Below are 18,664 nucleotides of genomic sequence, written 5' to 3'. Positions count from 1 at the left end.
GGCCGTGGACTGGTACTGGTCCATGGCCTGGGGGTTGGGGACCCCTACTTTAAAGTATAGAGACAGGGACTTCCCTGGTGGTCCAGTGGTAAAGAATCCGCCTTACAATGCAGGGGACGTGGGATTAATCCCTGGTCAGGGAACTATGGTCCCACATGCTGCGGGGCAACTAAGCCTGTGTGCTACAACTCATGTGCCTCAACTAGAGAACCTGCGTGCCGCAAACTACAGAGCCCAGGTGCCCTGGAGCCTGCGCGCCACAACTAGAGAAGAGAAAACCCACCGCCACAACTAGAGAGAAGCCTGGGCACCACAACAAAATATCCCGCACGCCTCAATGAAGATCCCATGTGCTGCAGCTAAGACCCGATGCAGCCAAAAATAAATAAATATTAAACAAATCTTAAAAAAAAAAAAAAGTATAGAGACAAAGGTAAAAGCACCCGAAATTCTACCACCAAAGGCAGAGGCAGTTACCTTTGCAGTGATTTTCTAACATCTTTTGCTCACCATCCTTCCTCCCTCTCTCTCCCTCTATCTCCCTTGCTTCCTACATGTATACACATGCATGCACACGTGTGCATATACTCATACATATATATCCTTTTATATAAATAGGATCCTATTTCATAAGCTTTTGTAGCCTATTTTCTTAAACAGTGTGTTAGGGTCATGTTTCCATGTCAGTGCACATAGATACAGACAGCATCATCCTTTATGGCTATGAGCTATTTCATTGTGTTGATGAGTTATGCTTTGTTTAACTACTTTATTATTCACAGATATTTGAGGTGTTTTGATGTTTTCAGCCAGGGATGCTAAACTTCCTACAATGCATAGGACACCTCCCCCTGCTCCCCAGCAAAGAATTATCTGGCCTAAAATGTCGGCAGTGACAGAGAAAACCTGCTCTATACCTTCTCCAGTGTTGGGTGTTGGCAATTTTTACTCCCCTGTGTCTGCTCAAACACCAGGTGTTGTGTTTCAGGCAAAAAGTAGTAGCTCTTTTAGTTTGCGTTATGTTGATCACTAGTGAAGTTAAGCATCTTTTCCTATACTTATTAGTCATTAGCTTCTTTTGTGAATTTTCTATTCGTGTCTGTGGTCCTTTTTTTTTTTTTTTTTTTTTTGGTGGTACGCGGGCCTCTCACTGTTGTGGCCTCTCCCGTTGCAGAGCACAGGCTCCGGACGCGCAGGCTCAGTGGCCATGGCTCACGGGCCCAGCTGCTCCGCGGCACGTGGGATCCTTCCGGACCGGGGCACGAACCCGTGTCCCCTGCATCGGCAGGTGGACTCTCAACCACTGCGCCACCAGGGAAGCCCCTGTGGTCCATTTTTAAAATTGGGTGTTCACCTTTTACTTAATAATTTCTAGGAGTAATTTGAATGTTGGAGCTATTAGCCTTTTTTGTTTGTTTATAGTGTCTCTTTTTTTTTCTGTGGCCTCTCCCGTTGTGGAGCACATGCTCCGGATGCGCAGGCTCAGGGGCCATGGCTCACGGGCCCAGCTGCTCCGCGGCATGTGGGATCTTCCCGGACTGGGGCACGAACCCATGTCCCCTGCATCGGCAGGAGGACTCTCAACCACTGCACCACCAGGGAAGCCCTATAGTGTCTCTTTTTAAAGGGAAATTTACAAATTTTTATGTGGTCAAATTTACCAATATTTTCTTTCTGATTTCTGAAGAGGACTAACTTAGTGAATTATCCAAGATAACTTATTAAAGGTAGTCTATGTAGGATGTAATCCAGTGGCATATACTGTAGTTCAATGGTATACGTTCGTGGACACATCTCGACAGATGGTTTTGAGTTAGATATCCTTCCTTAATGTGTCCATAAGTGTTATGCTCCCACTGAGTCCTCCCTTAACCCTCTGCTAGTTACCGTAAAGGATACGGAAGAACAACATTAGGCAGGGTTTCCTCCCTTACTGAGCTGCAGTTAGGTATTTGAGATATTTCTGATATGTGAAACAGAATTCACGTTAAGTGCTGAATAGGAGTTCAGTGGACAGACGGGGCGGTGAAGGTTTCCTAGAGTTTATGAAGAATAACCCAGGCTTGAAGGATGTGACTAGGCAAAAGAGAATGTTTCCAGTACAGGGCATGATTGTGGGACAGGCAGTTAGGAGACCTGGGTTCTTGTTTCTGATTTGTCACTAATCAGTTTGTGACTTAGGCGAGTCTCAGGCCTCAGTCTTTTTATCAATGAAATAAGGAGATAGCAGTAGGCTATTTCCTAAGAGCATTGTCATTGTTAAAGGATTATGGTTTTACTGTGAAAAGAGAATTTTTAGAAAGAATTTGTTCAGCATTTATTGAAAGCCTTCTGCATTCTGAGTAGCATGTTAAATGCTGTGGGGATGCAAGGGTAGGTAAGACATGGGCCTTTCAGAAATTTACAGTCTTATGGGAGAGAAAATCATGTGTGGTAGTGTAAGATAAGAAATAGAGTGCTTGGGAAATGCAGAGCGGGGCAGACCATCTTGATTTAGGGTGGTGGAGGCTTCAGAAAGGGATGGCAGTTATGTTAGGTAGAAATGGACGTGTAGGGGTGATTAGAGCAGAGGCCTGGAGGGGGCAGGGGAGTGATACAGGGTTTGTTTGGGGTGCTGTGAGTAAGCTTGTTTGACTAGATTTGTACAGTTGGTGCAGAGGGGTGGGAAAAAATAAGGCTACAAATGTAAAGTGGGGCTGGCTTGCCAAGTGACTTAAATACGGAGCTCAGATACCTCTTTGGTTTTTACTTCTGTAGGCTTTTGATGAGTTTCAGACAAGGTGATAATGTGAGGTCAGCAGCCCTTGAAGATAAATTTGGTAAAAGTGTCTAGGATGGTGATTGATTGCATTCAGGGACTGAGTCAGAGACGACTGAGATTTCTGAGGCTGAGTATGATAAAGATAATTTAAGAGAAAGAAAGCAGGCCTTAAGCAGTGACAAGCAGGATGAAAAGTTATTGTCGGGAAAGGGAAAATGAGTCCTTGTGGTAAGGGGCGGGACTTCTATTAAGACAATGCTCTTAAGGCAGGGCATAGCACTGGTAGGAAGTTGGTCATTCTGTTAGGAAGAGTTTTCTGGTAATTCGCCCTGAGCTTGAAATTTTATAAATCAGACAGGAATTTTCACATTAAAAAAAAAAGGTTGCCCATTATGAATTATAGTTCTGTAATTGTGTCGGTTCAGATAAGCTTGTCGGAATAGAGATCCCTACCCCCCTTTCTTTCAGTGTTGAATTTTGCCCATTACGCACATCCTGTAAAGGGAAACAGTCTGTGACTGGGGGGCTCATTTCAGAGAACCTTTGTAATCTCTACATCTTTGGGAGGGAGGAGGGTAAGCATTAGGTTCTCATGTGTGTTAAAATACTGTTTAGTCATTCATCATCCTTGATATCTTTTCACAATAGTTGGAGCAAAATGCTTAAAAAGGGTAAATGGCAAACCGCTGAAAAGGAACAGACCACACGAGCAGTTAATTAGTCATGTCTTGTCAGCGGAGGCCCTGCAGAGGCACTAGCAGACAGCTATGAAGGAACTGGACAGATGAGTGTCTGGCATGGATATGGATCTTTTATTGTAGTAACAATAGTTTATTCTTCAGATCGGGGCCTGAGAGCAAAGTTGCTTAGCAATTATGTGGGCGTTGAAAGAATGGCCTTTGGAGGAGCAGGCATTTGAAGTAGGATAAATTCAGCTTTCTCAAAAAACTTGCAAACACTGATTAGAGTGATTCAGGGGCAGTCCTTTTACAAATCAAGAACTTGTAGTCCTATTTCCTCTTGATTGCTTTTGTCCTCATCTGTTTTCCAGCTTCCGCATCTGGAGGGGAGGCTAGTACCTCTTGGAACAGTTTCCCCCAAAGTCGGGTGCTGAGAGATGAGGGCTTCCAGAGAGATAGTGGTCCCAGATTTCTAGACGGATGTGGTCTTCACCACTGGATTTAAGTTGGCTCCGCTGAATAGCTCCAGCCATGTTGCTGGGTGCTGGAGAACTGACCGGGTGGGCACCAGTCCATCACTGCACCTTAGCAATAACATGCATGCATGGCCACAGCATGCATGTCACTTTTGTATAGGCAGGGCTCTCTGTTTTTCCAGGAGGAGAGGGAATGTGGCAGGGCAGGGAAAGGGCACCAAAGTATAAGGTTTGGGTTCTAGACCTAGTTTCACGGCACATAAAACTCTGTCATCTGGGGTCATCTCCTTATCTCTCACTCAGCCTCTTCATCTGTAAAGCAGCAATACCATCTACTTTCCAGGGGTGAGACTAAAACCAACTAATGGATGATGTGAGTCTACTCTAAAAAGCATAAACTGCTGTTTAAGCTTATGGAGATTTTACTTCTTGTTATTAGTTTATATTCTGGCCTTCAAGAATTAGTTTTTTTAAATACAATTACTTTTTTTTTACTGTATTTTTTTAAATACAATTACTTTTACAATTTTACAATACAATTTTACAATACAATTTAAATTACTGTATTTTTTAAAATACAATTACTTTTTACTTAAAAAAAAACTTGAGATACTGTCTAGGCTTTAAAAAAATTACTGATAAAATTTTTTTAAAGTTTAAAAGATGGCACAGGGCTTCCCTGGTGGCGCAGTGGTTGAGAGTCTGCCTGCCGATGCAGGGGACACGGGTTTGTGCCCCGGTCCGGGAAGATCCCACATGCCGCGCAGCGGCTGGGCCCGTGAGCCGTGGCCGCTGAGCCTGCGCGTCCGGAGCCTGTGCTCCGCAACCGGAGAGGCCACAACAGAGAGAGGCCTGCGTACCGCAAAAAAAAAAAAAAAAAAAAGATGGCACATTTTTTTTTCTTTTAGTTATAAAACTTTTCCACTTATCTATTATTCAGTTTGTTATTTTGTTTGAAGAAGACTTCCCAGTTCTAGGCCTTACTAACAATGAAAAAAGCCGAATTTCTGATCTAAATTATAGTTCTTTCTGTTGAGTTCATGAAATGAGTTTGGGTTGATAGTTAAGGATTGAGCTTTTAAAAACATTATTTTTAGAGACAAGTCACCAACTCTTCCTTTTGCAGTGAGGATACTGAGACTAAGCAAGTAAGTAGCAAAATATGCTAATATTTAAAAAGGGTAAATGGCAAACCACTGTACAGGAACAGACCACACGAATAGGGCTGGTACTGAGGTCTCCTCCTCCAGGGCCCTTTACTATAACCTGCTGCCTCCCTCACGGTTTGCTTAACTAAATGAAGGTGGTTGAGAAAGTTATCACTGGATTTAGTTATCCCTGTATTTAATTGTCCAAGGCTGAAGTCTAGAGTTTAAATCTAAACCTTCAGTGGGATCACTGGTTGAACTAAAGCAGCTACGCAAAGATGTTGACTTTAGAAAACTAGAAACATAATGTTCCTCGTTACTAGAGAGTGTTGGACCAGCAATTACAAAACCTGACTTCTAGTCTCAGTTCTCCTAAGTAACCTTAGTCAAGAAAAACAAATTTAATCTCTTTGAGCCAGTACTCACCATCTATAAGATGAGAAGGATGACAATATGGTATCTAAGGCCCCTGCCAGGGCTTTAGTTGGAGGATCTGTGAAACCCAAAGGCAAAGAAAGGGATGGGTGTGAGAGAGATTCGTGTCTGCTTTCTGTACCCTGAGGATTTTGCATTAATCAGTTACTTTTCTCATGTTATTTCTCTACTGGAAAGCTTTCCAATTGCCCTTTTCCTATCCAAAAGCTCTTTTTATTTCAAGGCCTAGGTTACATGTCACTTAGTCTGTGGAGTCACTGTAGCACACACTATTCTTTCTGAGCTCATTTATTGCCCTTACATCTTATTCATCCATTAGTCATGGTACATTGCTGTGGAATATGTCTTCCTTTTATACCTAATCTCTAGGGAGTAAGTTAATGTAGAAGAAAAAGTGTAGAGTTCGAAGATAAGTAGATTTAGCTGTATGGGCTTAAGCTGGCCATTAAGAAAAGTGTGTGTGTGTGTGTGTGCGTGTGTATATATATGTGTGTGTGTATATGTCTGTGTGTGTATGTGTGTGTATGTGTGTGTGTATTTGTGTATATATACATGTGTGTGTGTGTGTGTGTGTAATTTTTAAAATAGTTTTTATGTTTTTTGAATAGGGAAAATTTTTTCCTAAACTTAATGAAAAGGGAGATACAGTGAGAAATCTTCTTTTGCTCCTGGTCTGCAGTCATACTAGTTTTCTCCCCATGGTTACTCGTTTCTTATATATCCTTCTAGAGTATCTTATTTTTTCTTCCTTTTCCTCTTACACAAAAGATAACACACTATATGTAGTCTTAGGTACATTGCTTTTTTCACTTAAGTTATCTTGTAGATCTTTACGTATCACTACCCATGAGTTCCTCACTGTTCTTAACGTTTTATGAATGTACCATAGGTTAACCTGTGGTTGGGAATTTTTACTTGAGTAAAGTCCTAAATAATTTTAAAATTTGAATGACCGTTGAGCCTTATATGAGGAGTATGCTCTGTATTTCTCTATATTTCCATGGTATATTGCAGTTTTTAAGCTCCTTACATTCCTGAAGTTGATCCTCACAAAACCTTTTTGGAGGTAGATAATTATAGGTTTTACTAGGTAAATAGAGAAAGGAAATGTCTATTTAGGATTTTGCTGACTGTGGTGCTAGATTCAGTAAAAGCTCCACCGTGCCCTTTTCATGTGCTCTACTACTGGCAAATAGAAGTTTTACTTGAGAAAAACAGCCTGCTTTGTAGGGGCTGATAGAAGTCTTCATTACTTCATTTATAACCATTTGTGAGTTTACTTCCTTTACTTTACTTACTTCCTTAAAACCAGTAGAGCATGTAGAAAAGGATCTCCACATAAATGAAGTTTTGAGAAACAAAGCAAATGTAGAAAGAAGATACGCAAATTTTTTTTATAGGTTAATTCTTTCAATCTTAAAAAATTCTAACGAAATATGTGCATGCAGAAAAAAGTAACTTGCTTTATGGAATTGAAAGTATTAATTGAGGTGAATTTGGCTCCTTAAGCGATTAAATGGGTAGGGCTAAGACAAATAGGGAAGATTTTAACCTGGGATTTAACATCTAATAAGATTCTGTGTTAGAGGCAGCATGGCCTTAGCTATGTAATTTGACCTGTTTAGAATGCACAAATGGAATGGAAGGGATTTAAGTTTTATATTTAGATTTTCATTTAATAAGAAACAAGAGTAGTACTGAAAGAGCCCAGACTGCTAACTCAACTACCTGAATGTTAAAGTGTGCACTTCGATTATGCAAGACCAGGATGCAGATTTTTTTTTTTTTTTGCGGTATGCAGGCCTCTCACTGTTGTGGCCTCTCCCCTTGCGGAGCACAGGCTCCGGACGTGCAGGCTCAGCAGCCATGGCTCACGGGCCCAGCTGCTCCGCGGCATGTGGGACCTTCCCGGACTGGGGCACGAACCCGTGTCCCCTGCATCGGCAGGCGGACTCTCAACCACTGCGCCACCAGGGAAGCCCCAGGATGCAGATTTTTGACAGAATATTTTCAACCATTTTGGTGACTCCTAAGATTTTTTTGCTCTTGATTTTTCATGTATTTCTAAATCGGGCCCTTGATTTCTTTCTCTTTTTATATTTATACTCTTTTATACTCATCCTGAAAACTTAGCCTAGCATCATAGAATTTTAGAGATGTTTGCATGCTTAGAGATTACTAATTAATATCTGGTATATTTGTATATTAACTTGGCCCTTTATATTGAACAAAGGAGAGAACTGAAGCCCAGAGAGGTTATGGCTGGGCCCAGGTCAGCCACCTCGTCCAGAACCCCCAGCTGCAGCTGTTCAGAACCAGGTTCTTTCTCTTACAGCTCTACTTCACTGACTGCTCTACTTAGGAGAAGTTTAATTTTAAACACATTCTCTTGCTCTTTCCCCCCTTTTTCTTTCTAACTTGGGCCAATTAATAAAAGACTACAAGGAGTCTGGTAGTCACAGATATTGCATGGAGCCTGGCTCATTGTAGGGCATGTAAGAGAGACTTGTTTGAAGTGGACCAAACCTGGGGAAGCAATGAGACACTATGGGTAACAGGTGGGGAGCTGGCAGCTGGCAATTTATTCTTCATCTTTCTCTCCCCAGGACAGGGAGCAGCCAGTTGTGTTCAGACAGTGAAGGTGCCATGTGCTGGTTAGTGGATGCCTCTAAACTACCCTCTTTCTCCCTTAGGTCCTTTCCCATAACCTGTGCACAGTGCTGAAGGTTCCACATGACCCTGTTGCCCTTGAAGAACACTTCCGGGATGATGATGAGGGGCCTGTCTCCAATCAGGGCTACATGCCATATTTAAACAAGTTCATTTTGGAAAAGGTATGACTCTAATCTCTTCCTGCTTACAGCATTGTTCAGATTGCACATTTCAAGTGGGCCCCATAGCCCCTTGTTGGTGAGTTCACTAAGGAGTTTAGGTGTGAAGCATCACGAGATAAATCAGAAAGGAAAGAAAGAATGAGACTGACAGTACTCCTATTTCTCTCTCTTCTCCAGTATCTTCTAAAACTTCGTTCGATACTTTTACGACTTGGCTCTTTTTTGGAAATTAAGTATTCTGTATTAACCTGTACCTGTCTTCTCTTAGGGAGCTGTTTTTTCTTTTTAAATTCTGGTTCCACATGTACTGGCAATGATTGTTAAAGCATGGATATGATGGGGTAAAATGTGATGTTAATTATCTTTATAGATATCATACAGCAGAACTTTCATCCTAGACTTTTTCGGGTGCCACTTGGATGTTTCCTCTGGGATATGTTATGAGTAAAGATGCTATAAAAAATGATTATGTGGGCTTCCCTGGTGGCGCAGTGGTTGAGAGTCTGCCTGCCGATGTAGGGGACACGGGTTCGTGCCCTGGTCCGGGAAGATCCCACATGCCGTGGAGCGGCTAGGCCCGTGAGCCATGGCCGCTGAGCCTGCGCGTCCGGAGCCTGTGCTCCGCAACGGGAGAGGCCGCAACAATGAGAGGCCCGCATACCGCAAAAAAAAAAAACAAAAAAAAAGATTATGTGTTTGGAAGCCATATTGGTATTTTCTGCTGGCTTTGGTTTCTCCCTTGGTTTGGATAATTAAAAATTGACACATTAAAGTTTTGACTTTAATGTTCTTTTTTTTTTTAAAGAAAATAATCTAAATTGATGGCACATTTAATTAAAAACATTGGTGATTAAAAATTACAAAAGGTAGCTTTGTTATTAAATAGTCAATTAATACAAATATATGAAATAAAAAGTAAAACCTCTTTACCCTTTTTAGTCTGACTCTACAGGAGTAACCACTTTCAACTGTTTGATGAATATCTTTGCTGACCTTTTTATAGACAGGCAAATACACAGTTACGCAATACATAGTGTTTTGTTTCTATACCAATAGGATTATGCTACATATAGTTCAACTTACTTTTTTAACTGAACAATATATTAGTGTCATCTTTCCATATCATGTACATTTAGTTTAGGTGTGAAAGTAATCATATATGCACATGAAGGGTTGGGAATTACTGCTTTCGCTTATTTATAACACTAAGCTTGAAATTTTTTGATATATGTCAAAAATGTCTTTCAAAAAGTGACAGTGATAATACTTTTAAATTAAAAATAAAACACATTAAAAAGCCTGTTTTCCAATCACCTAAATACCATAACTATTGACATATTTTTTTCTGTTGACTTTTTTGGGATTTTTATAGCTATTTATATGTATAAATTCTTTTTATAGTTAAGTGTCTTTTTTATAAAAGCAAAGTACAGTAATTAAAATTTATAATAATAATTTAAGTTACTGGTATGGAGAATGCCAAAATGTTGGTCAAAATTCTTTTTAAAAATCACATTATAGGGCTTCCCTGGTGGCGCAGTGGTTGAGAGTCCGCCTGCCGATGCAGGGGACGCGGGTTCGTGCCCCTATCCCGGAGGATCCCGCGTGCCGCGGAGCGGCTGGGCCCGCGAGCCATGGCCGCGGAGCCTGTGTGTCCGGAGCCTGTGCTCCGCAACGGGAGAGGCCGCAGCGGTGAGAGGCCCGCGTACAGCAAAAAAAAAAAAAAAAAAAAAAAAAAAAAAAAAAAAAAAAAAAAAATCACATTATATTTTTCAGAAATTTTGCAGCAAAGATTGTCCAAATTACAGTGTATTCATCTAGGTAGTATTCTTTGTACCTATATCTATTATTCCATATCAGCCTCACAATACAATTTTTTGCTCTTTATTTGTGTGTGTATGTTCTATACATATACTTGGTCATGCTTTAATTAGAAACAACTGCAGAGGGAGAAACCACACCATAATGAAATGAAAGACTTGATCAGACTCACAAAAGCCACATACTGTGTGATCCAATTTATGTGAAATATCCAAAATAGGCAAACACGTAGAGATATAGAATAGATTAGTGGTTGCCAGAGGCTGAGGGGAAGTGGGAATGGTGAGTGACTACTGACGGGTTTGGGATTTCTTTTTGGGGTGATGAAAATGTTCTAGAGTTACATAGTGATGATGGTTGCAAAACCTTGTGAATATACTAAAAACTACTAAAATGTACATTTTAAGGGTGAATTTTATGGAATGTGAATTATATCATGATAAAAAAGATTCAAACAGATTATACAGAAACTGATGTGTGAGGTTTCAAAACTTCACAGTATGATGCTGTACTATTTTCTAAAGCTTTTTTTGGGCTGCCTTTCTGTTTATTAATCAGGTAGCTCATTTGTGTTTATAGTTGTATTATAAGTAAATATGTCTTTTTTGGTGAAGAAATTCTTTTTATTTAGAAAAAATTCCCCCAGCTTTATTGAGATATTATTGACGCCTAATGTATGTAAATTGAAGGTGTACAACGTGGTGATTTTTTATAATCTAACTTTTTAAAAAATTTTATTTATTTTTGTCTGTGTTGGGTCTTCGTTGTGGTGCATGGGCTTCTCTTGGCGGTGGCTTCTCTTGTTGCGGAGCACGGGTTCTAAGTGTGCAGGCTTCAGTAGTTGGGGCTCTCGGGCTCTAGAGCGCAGGCTCGGTAGTTTTGGTGCATGGGCTTAGTTGCTCCATGACATGTGGGATCTTCCTGGACCAGGGCTCGAACCCGTGTCCCCTGCATTGGCAGGCGGAGTCTTAACCACTGCACCAATAGGGAAGTCCCCCAACATGATGATTTGATACATATATATATTGCAAAATGATTACCACGGTAAGGTTAGTTGTGTTATCATTGCCTCCCATAGTTACCTTTTTTTTCCCCCTGTGGTTATAGCTTTTAAGGTCTACTCTCTTAACAACATTCAAGTATATAGTCCTGTATTGTTAATTATTTTCACAATGCTGTGCACTAGATCCCAGATCTTATTCATCTTAAAGCTGGAGGTTTGTACCCTTTGACCAGCATCTTGCCATTTCCCCTACCCCCCAGCTCCTGACAATCACCATTCTACTCTCTTATTTCTTTGAGTTCATTGTTTTAAATATTCTACATATAACTGAGAACATATAGTATTTGTTTTTCTGTATCTTAAAGAAATTCTCTTAACCATGATTAGTTACAACAGCTTCAGAATCCTTGAGTTTACCATTTGATATTTGTGCACTAATTTAAATAAAAGACAAGAGGGTTTGAATACAACCATAGTGGTGAGAATATTTACACTCCATTAACAAAGCCTAAGACAAGTGGTTAGGATATGGTGCATGCCCAGATCCCACAGAAGGGGTTAAAATTAGGTACATCCCTCTTTTATTCTCCCAATATCTATTTTAATCAAGTTTAGGCCCTATGAACTAGAAACAAGACAGTCAGTCTGCAATGGACCATCAAACCCAAAGGACTCCTTTTCTCTGTGCGTCTAGGACAAACAATGGCTAGTTCCCTAATTTTTTCCCCTAAAGTATGTGTTAGCACTCTGGCATCATGGACTTTAAATAAATAAAAATAAAAACTTATTGTCTTCCCTACTTTTAAAATACAAAAATGCATTTAAAACAGATACTATAACCTCATCATATTTTTACTTTTCAAAAATTCCAATTTATTTAAACAAAATCAAAACCAAATTCACATAGTAAATATGTCTTATATTCAGCAAATGTTTGATGACCTGCTCTGTGCATGTGTTTAATCTTAAAAACTAAAGACAATAAGCAGAATTATGTCTGTTATTAAAATATATAGAACAGGGACTTCCCTGCTGGCACAGTGGTTAAGAATCTGCCTGCCAATGCAGGGGACACGGGTTTGAGCCCTGGTCCGGGAAGATCCCACATGCCGTGGAGCAACTAAGCCCGTGCGCCACAACTACTGAGCCTGCGCTCTAGAGCCCAGGAGCCACAACTACTGAAGCCCGCGCACCTAGATCCCATGCTCCTCAGCAAGAGAAGCCACCACAATGAGAAGCCTGCGCACCGCAATGAAGAGTGGCCCCCGCTCACCACAACTAGAGAAAGCCCGCGCACAGCAATGAAAACCCAATGCAGCAAAAAATAAATAAAATAAAATAAATAAATTTATATATATTAAAAATATATATATATAAATGAAACATACTGGGGGATTCTCAGAAATCTGGAAGTTGCTTTGTTTTTCAGTGCTAGAATTTGTGTGGGCTGGACTAGTAGATAGAGAAACATGGTTGAATATCTTGAAGTGCTGTACCCTGATACCATATTTTGTTCTCCTTGATGTAACTCTCTTTAAACATCTTGAATTTTAAAGTTTTAAAATGTTCTTTGTTTTAATATTTAGGTATTTAAAAGTTTTGTAACTGGGGGAGAAAATACGGCAGTATTTAAAAAGTCCAAAATTAGCCACAAAATTTGGAGAAAAACTTTATTCACAGAGCAAGTGAGGATGTGATGAAACAGTGAGCCCTTGTTTATTATTGCTTAGCCACCTGGAGTGGAATTTTGCCTGGCCTTCAATCCAAATAAAGCAGGCAAGGTTTTTGTGGTGTGGGTTTAAATTGAGCAAAGATTAGTGCCTTGTTTTGAAACTTGGTTGAAAAAAATGCCAATAGTGACTGAAGAATGTTAACATAAAAACTTAGAGATTGTCATCAGTTATGCAATGAACATATGAAATGATTAAACATTTGCAAGATGTGCTTTCCTATATGTGTGTGTGTGTGTGTGTGTGTGTGTGTGTGTATAAAGTCTCATTTGATCCTCATGGTAATCCTGTGATGATGCGTAACTGGAATTCTTATCCCCACTTAACTCGGGAGGAAATAGAGTGCCTAAGGTTGCCTAGCTAAAAAGGGGTAGATAGATTTTGAACCTAAGCCATTTCACTTCTAGACCAGTGTTCTTTTAACTCTATGTACTCTTGAGGGATTAATTACTCCCTTCCAGAATTAATGTTTTCCAGTTACTGGATATGTAAGGGCAGGGGTAGAATGGTTTAAAAGCCATTCTGATCATCTCAGACTAGCTCAGCCTCCTTCTAATTCTCTTAGGTTCTTTCTCAAGTGTTTTAAGGTGATTTTTTCTTCTTAATTAGTATCTGGTGTTCCTCAGTGTTCATTTTGGTCATTTTTCCCCCAGGTTATTTGAGAGGTTTTCTGCCATTGCCTAAGAGAATTATTCAGAAGGGGTTGAGACCAAGAGACAGATTATAATGAAACTTGCTTTGCAAAAAAGTAATTTTTCTATTTGGTTTCTATATTTGCTGCTTCAGAGAGAATAATTCCTGTTGTTCTTCACATTGATAGAATTTATTTTCAGCTTTCCTGAGGCTTCAGATGATTAACATGTGTGTTCTTGTAGCAAATATTTTGCCTCCGCTGATTGTTAACTTTTTCTTTGTTTATTTGTTAGATTTCTTCTTTAGTAAAGAATAGGATTCTGGGGACTTCCCGGGTGGCGCAGTGGTTAAGAATCCACCTGCCAATGCAGGGGACACGGGTTTGAGCCCTGGTCCGGGAAGATCCCCCGTGCTGCGGAGCAGCTAAGCCCGTGTGCCACAACTACTGAGCCTGCGCTCTAGAGCCCGCGAGCCACAACTACTGAGCCTGTGCGCTTAGAGCCCATGCTCCGCAGCAAGAGAAGCCACCACAATGAGAAGCCTGCACACCACAACAAACAGTAGCCCCCGCTCGCCACAACTAGAGAAAGCCTGCGCACAGCAACGAAGACCCGACGCAGCCATACATACATACATACATAAATAAAAGAATAGGATTCTGTGAACATCTAGGAAGAATTTTTTGTGAGCTTCCCCCCACCCCCCTTTTTTGGGCAAAAAACCCACTGTGCCTGGCTTATCTGATAGTGAGTAATTGAAGAAAGTGTTATATTGTTAACTTTTTACTATTGAGCCCTAGTAGACTACATAAAAAACTAGTTCTGCCTCAGCATGTTTATGAGGCAAACTAAGCCTTTCATGAGATTTAATAGCCTAATAGGCTTTTTGGTCCAAATCATGGTCAGTTATTTTCCCTGATTCTACACATTAAAGGTTGGTCTGGGCTATCTGATGATTAAAAACCAGTAATCCATTGGCAATAAGCCAAGTCCTAACTGGGGAATTTGCTGCTTTCTAACATAATCCTTTTTGTTTGTTTGTTTGTTTGGGAAACATACACACACACACACAAAAGAAAAACACACAAAGAGAAAAATTTTTGTTCAATATAATGTCCCTTTTCTAGAGTCTAGCAGTCTCTGCTTTCTGTTTTTCTAGGTTGGACATTTTTTTTTTTTTTTTTTGCTGTACGTGGGCCTCTCACTGTTGTGGCCTCTCCCGTTGCGGAGCACAGGCTCCGGACGCGCAGGCTCAGCGGCCATGGCTCACGGGGCCCAGCCACTCCGCGGCATGTGAGATCCTCCTGGACCGGGGCACGAACCCGCGTCCCCTGCCTCGGCAGACGGACTCCCAACCACTGCGCCACCAGGGAAACCCTAGGTTGGACATTTTTACTTTCTTACCGGATGCTTGCTCTTCCTGTGTTAGTTATAGTTCTCCTATAAAATGAGTTTTCAAATTTCTTTTAGTGGAATGAATATGCCTTCGCACTCAAAATGTTATCAAATGTATGCCTAACAAGTATCATTTAATAGGAAGGGGTACTGCTCTTCAGTTCTCCAAACCATGCTTTTGTACAGTTCTTTCTTATTGTCCTATAGCCTATGTTATTTTTTTCCTTCATTGTTGCTTGAAAGTTATATAGTATTAATTTGGTACAATGGTCAAGTTGGACTCTACTTTTTTTTTTTTTTTTTGCTGTACGCGGGCCTCTCACTGTTGTGGCCTCCCCTGTTGCGGAGCACAGGCTCTGTACGCGCAGGCTCAGCGGCCACGGCTCACGGGCCCAGCCGCTCCGCGGCATGTGGGATCTTCCCGGACCAGGGCACGAACCTGTGTCCCCTGCATTGGCAGGTGGACTCTCAACCACTAGGCCACCAGGGAAGCCCTGGATTCTACATTATGATCAGATTTGTGAAGTTACACAGGACTAAAAACTTCGGAGTGATTAAAGAGGTTCCCTGCTGAGAACATGGATGACTTTATGTCATTGAATACCTTGGCCAGCAATATAAATCTAAGAGTGATGTAGTTTAAAGAAATATTGTTTTCAAGAATAGCAGTTTTACTGAGATGTAATTCATATGCCATACAGTTTAACTATTTAAAGTGTACAATTTGGTGGGTTTTAGTATAGTCACATTTTTGTGCAACCATCACTAAAATCAGTTTTAGAAGATTTCATTACCCTCCCTCAAAAAAACTGTACCCATTAGCCCTTACTCTCCTTTCCCACAGCCCTAGGCAACCACTAATCTACTTTCTACCTCTATGCATTTACCTATTCTGAACTCATACAATATGACTGGAATCATAATATGTGGCCTTTTGTGTATGTCTTCTTTCACTTAGCATCATGTTTTCAAAATTCATCCATGTTGTAGTACGTAACAGTACTTCATTTCTTTTTATGGCTGAATAATATTTCATTATGGATATACCATATTTTGTTTGCACATTGGGTGATGGACATTTGAGTTTTTCCCACTTTTTGGTTATTATGAATTTACTGCTGTGAGCATGCATGTTCAAGTTTTTGTGTGGATGTATATTTTCAGTTCTCTGGTTTATACCTAGGAATGGAATTGCTGGGTCATGTGGCAACTCTGTGTTTAACCTTTTGAGAAACTGCCAAGCTGTTTTCTAAAGCAGCTGGGCATTTTACTTTTCTACCAGCAATGGCTGAGGGGTCCAATTTCTTCATATCCTCACCGACATTTTCTTTTTATTATAGGCATTCCAGTGGGTATGAATCTTACTGTATTTTTTTTTTTTTTTGCGGTACGTGGGCCTCTCACCATTGTGGCCTCTCCCCGTTGTGGCCTCTCCCGCTGCGGAGCACAGGCTCCGGACGTGCAGGCTCAGCGGCCATGGCTCACGGGCCCAGCCGCTGCGCGGCTTGTGGGATCTTCCCGGACCGGGGCACGAACCCGCGTCCCCTGCATCGGCAGACGGACTTGCAACCACTGCGCCACCAGGGAAGCCCTCTTACTGTGTTTTGATTTGCATCTCCATGATAATTAATGTAAAATACTGTTTTTAAAGTTTTTTTTATTGTAAAGGCAATAATAGGATATTGTTGAAATTAAGAAAAAAAGGAACTTATTAAGAAAATATGTATCACCTATAACTTTAACATATAGAGATGGTTACTGTTAACATTTTATATGCTTGCTTTGAGTTTTTATTTTATTTATTTTTTTGGCTGTGCTGCACGGCTTGTGGGATCTTGGTTCCCCAGCCAGGGATCGAACCCAGGCCCTTGGCAGTGAGAGCACGGAGTCCTAACCACTGGACTGCCAGGGAATTCCCAAGTTTTTGTTTTTTAAAATATGTTTTTATATATTATTTTTCAAGTTGGGATCATATTGAACACTTAACATTAATATTGTCCCATATTATTAAATTTTTTAAAAAAGACGTTGAGTATACAGATGCTAACATTTATTTAGAGTCTATTGTGTATCAGGTACTAAATGTTCTAAACAGGTTTCTAATTAAGTCTTTATGTCAACTCTGTAGGTTAAGTACCATCATTACCACCATTTTAAAGATGAGACAGACCCTGGGTTAAATTGCTTGCCCAAGGTCACCCAGGTACTAAGTGGTATTCAGTGACTGTATAATAGTTCTGTACTGTGACTTTATAACCATTCCCTTTTTGGTGGACTTTTAATTTTTTTCCCACTCTTATAAATAATAGTGACTATCCTAGATAAATCTTTATCTGACTCGGATTCACTTGTTAGGATAGATTATTTGAAGTAGAATTACTGATCAAAGAGTATGAATGCTTTCTGAGAAAAAAAATTTCTACAGTCAATTTCTAAAGCGTCAAATTGGCCAGTTTCCCTGTCTTCTGAGAACTGTCTCTGTTCCACAGCCACTTTAGTCTTGAGCTGGTTTGTATGAAATTTCTAGTTTAGAGAACATGTGAGTTTAGTTTTGTAAATATTTTTAGTGCTTTGCGTCAGAATTGAGGTCATACCTTATTCTTCATATGTATGAATTTTTGTGTGAAGTAATTATATGCTAAAAATAAGAACGACTCTACACTTTCTTTCTGGGAAATTATCCTCCTTTTGGACACCTTGAAACCACTAGCAGCCATTATTATTAAATGTGAGACTATTGATTTAATATGTGTGATACAAACTGGAATTTTGGAGCACAGTTTGTAATTGTAGATGAGATGGAGTATGGAATCATAGATTTCTAGACCTTTTGTAGTTAGAACAGACTTAGAGACCATTTCAATTTATGGATTTATTTTCATTGAGGTAATATTGAATATTGAATCCATACCCTTCAATGCCTTGCTGTTGTTTTAAGGTAAGTCCAACATCTTTATCATGGCACACAGGGCCATGTTCAATTTGGCCTCTGCAACCTCTCTAGCCTCCTCTTCTTCCTCTCTCCTCCCTTCTTGTTCACTTCAGTCCAGCCACCTTGACCTTCCTCAGATTACTAAGACCCTTCCTGCCACAGAGTCTTCAGACATGCTGCTTCCTCTGCTGTAAAGTTTCCTCCACCCGTAATGTGGAGGTCTTGGCTTGATTGTCACTTCCTCAGGGAGGTTTCTCCAGGTAGCACCCCACCCATTCTAGATCTAACCAGCTTTCCTGTAATGTATGCTTGCAACGTTTTGTGCTTTTCCTTTTTGCCACAGTTTTCACCACATAAGTAAGTGGTTGTGTTATTGCTGTATAGTTTGATATCTTATTACCCCCCTGGAGTGTAAGTTCTGGGATGGCAAGGACTGTTTCACCCATGTTCCACACTGTTGATTGTTTCCTTTGTGTGCAGGAGTTTTTAAGTTTGATGTAGTTTTGTCTGTTTTTGCTTTTGTTGCCTGTGCTTTTAGAATCATACCCAAGAAATCATTGCCCATTCCAATGTCATGAAGCTTTTCCCCTATATTTTCTTCTTGGAGTTTTATACTTTTAGGTCTTACATTTAGATCTTTACTCCGTTTTGGACTTAATTTCTGAACATGGTGTAAGATAAGGGTCCATCTTCATTCTATTGCATGTGGATATTCAGTTTTACCAATACCACTTCTTGAAGAGATGGTCCTTTCCTCATTGTGTGGTCTTGGCACCCTTCTTAAAGCTCACTTGACAGTATACATTAGGGTTTATTT

General features: G+C 40.3%; 1 protein-coding gene across 1 annotated transcript in view; it reads left to right on the top strand.

Annotated features, from left to right (window-relative positions):
• Positions 1–18,664, top strand: part of SWAP70 (switching B cell complex subunit SWAP70) — an 84,732-nt gene that overhangs the window by 16,439 nt on the left and 49,629 nt on the right. The window contains exon 2 of the mRNA XM_081238635.1: positions 8,194–8,334. Coding sequence (XP_081094761.1) covers positions 8,194–8,334 — 141 coding nt within the window. The remainder of the gene's footprint in view (positions 1–8,193; positions 8,335–18,664) is intronic.

This window comes from Mesoplodon bidens (genome assembly GCF_964165515.1).
Source record: "Mesoplodon bidens genome assembly, chromosome: 7".
In the NCBI taxonomy this organism is placed as follows: Eukaryota; Metazoa; Chordata; class Mammalia; order Artiodactyla; family Ziphiidae; genus Mesoplodon; species Mesoplodon bidens.
The sequence above is the reverse complement of the archived record's forward strand: the minus strand, read 5'-3'. Positions and strand labels throughout refer to the sequence as shown.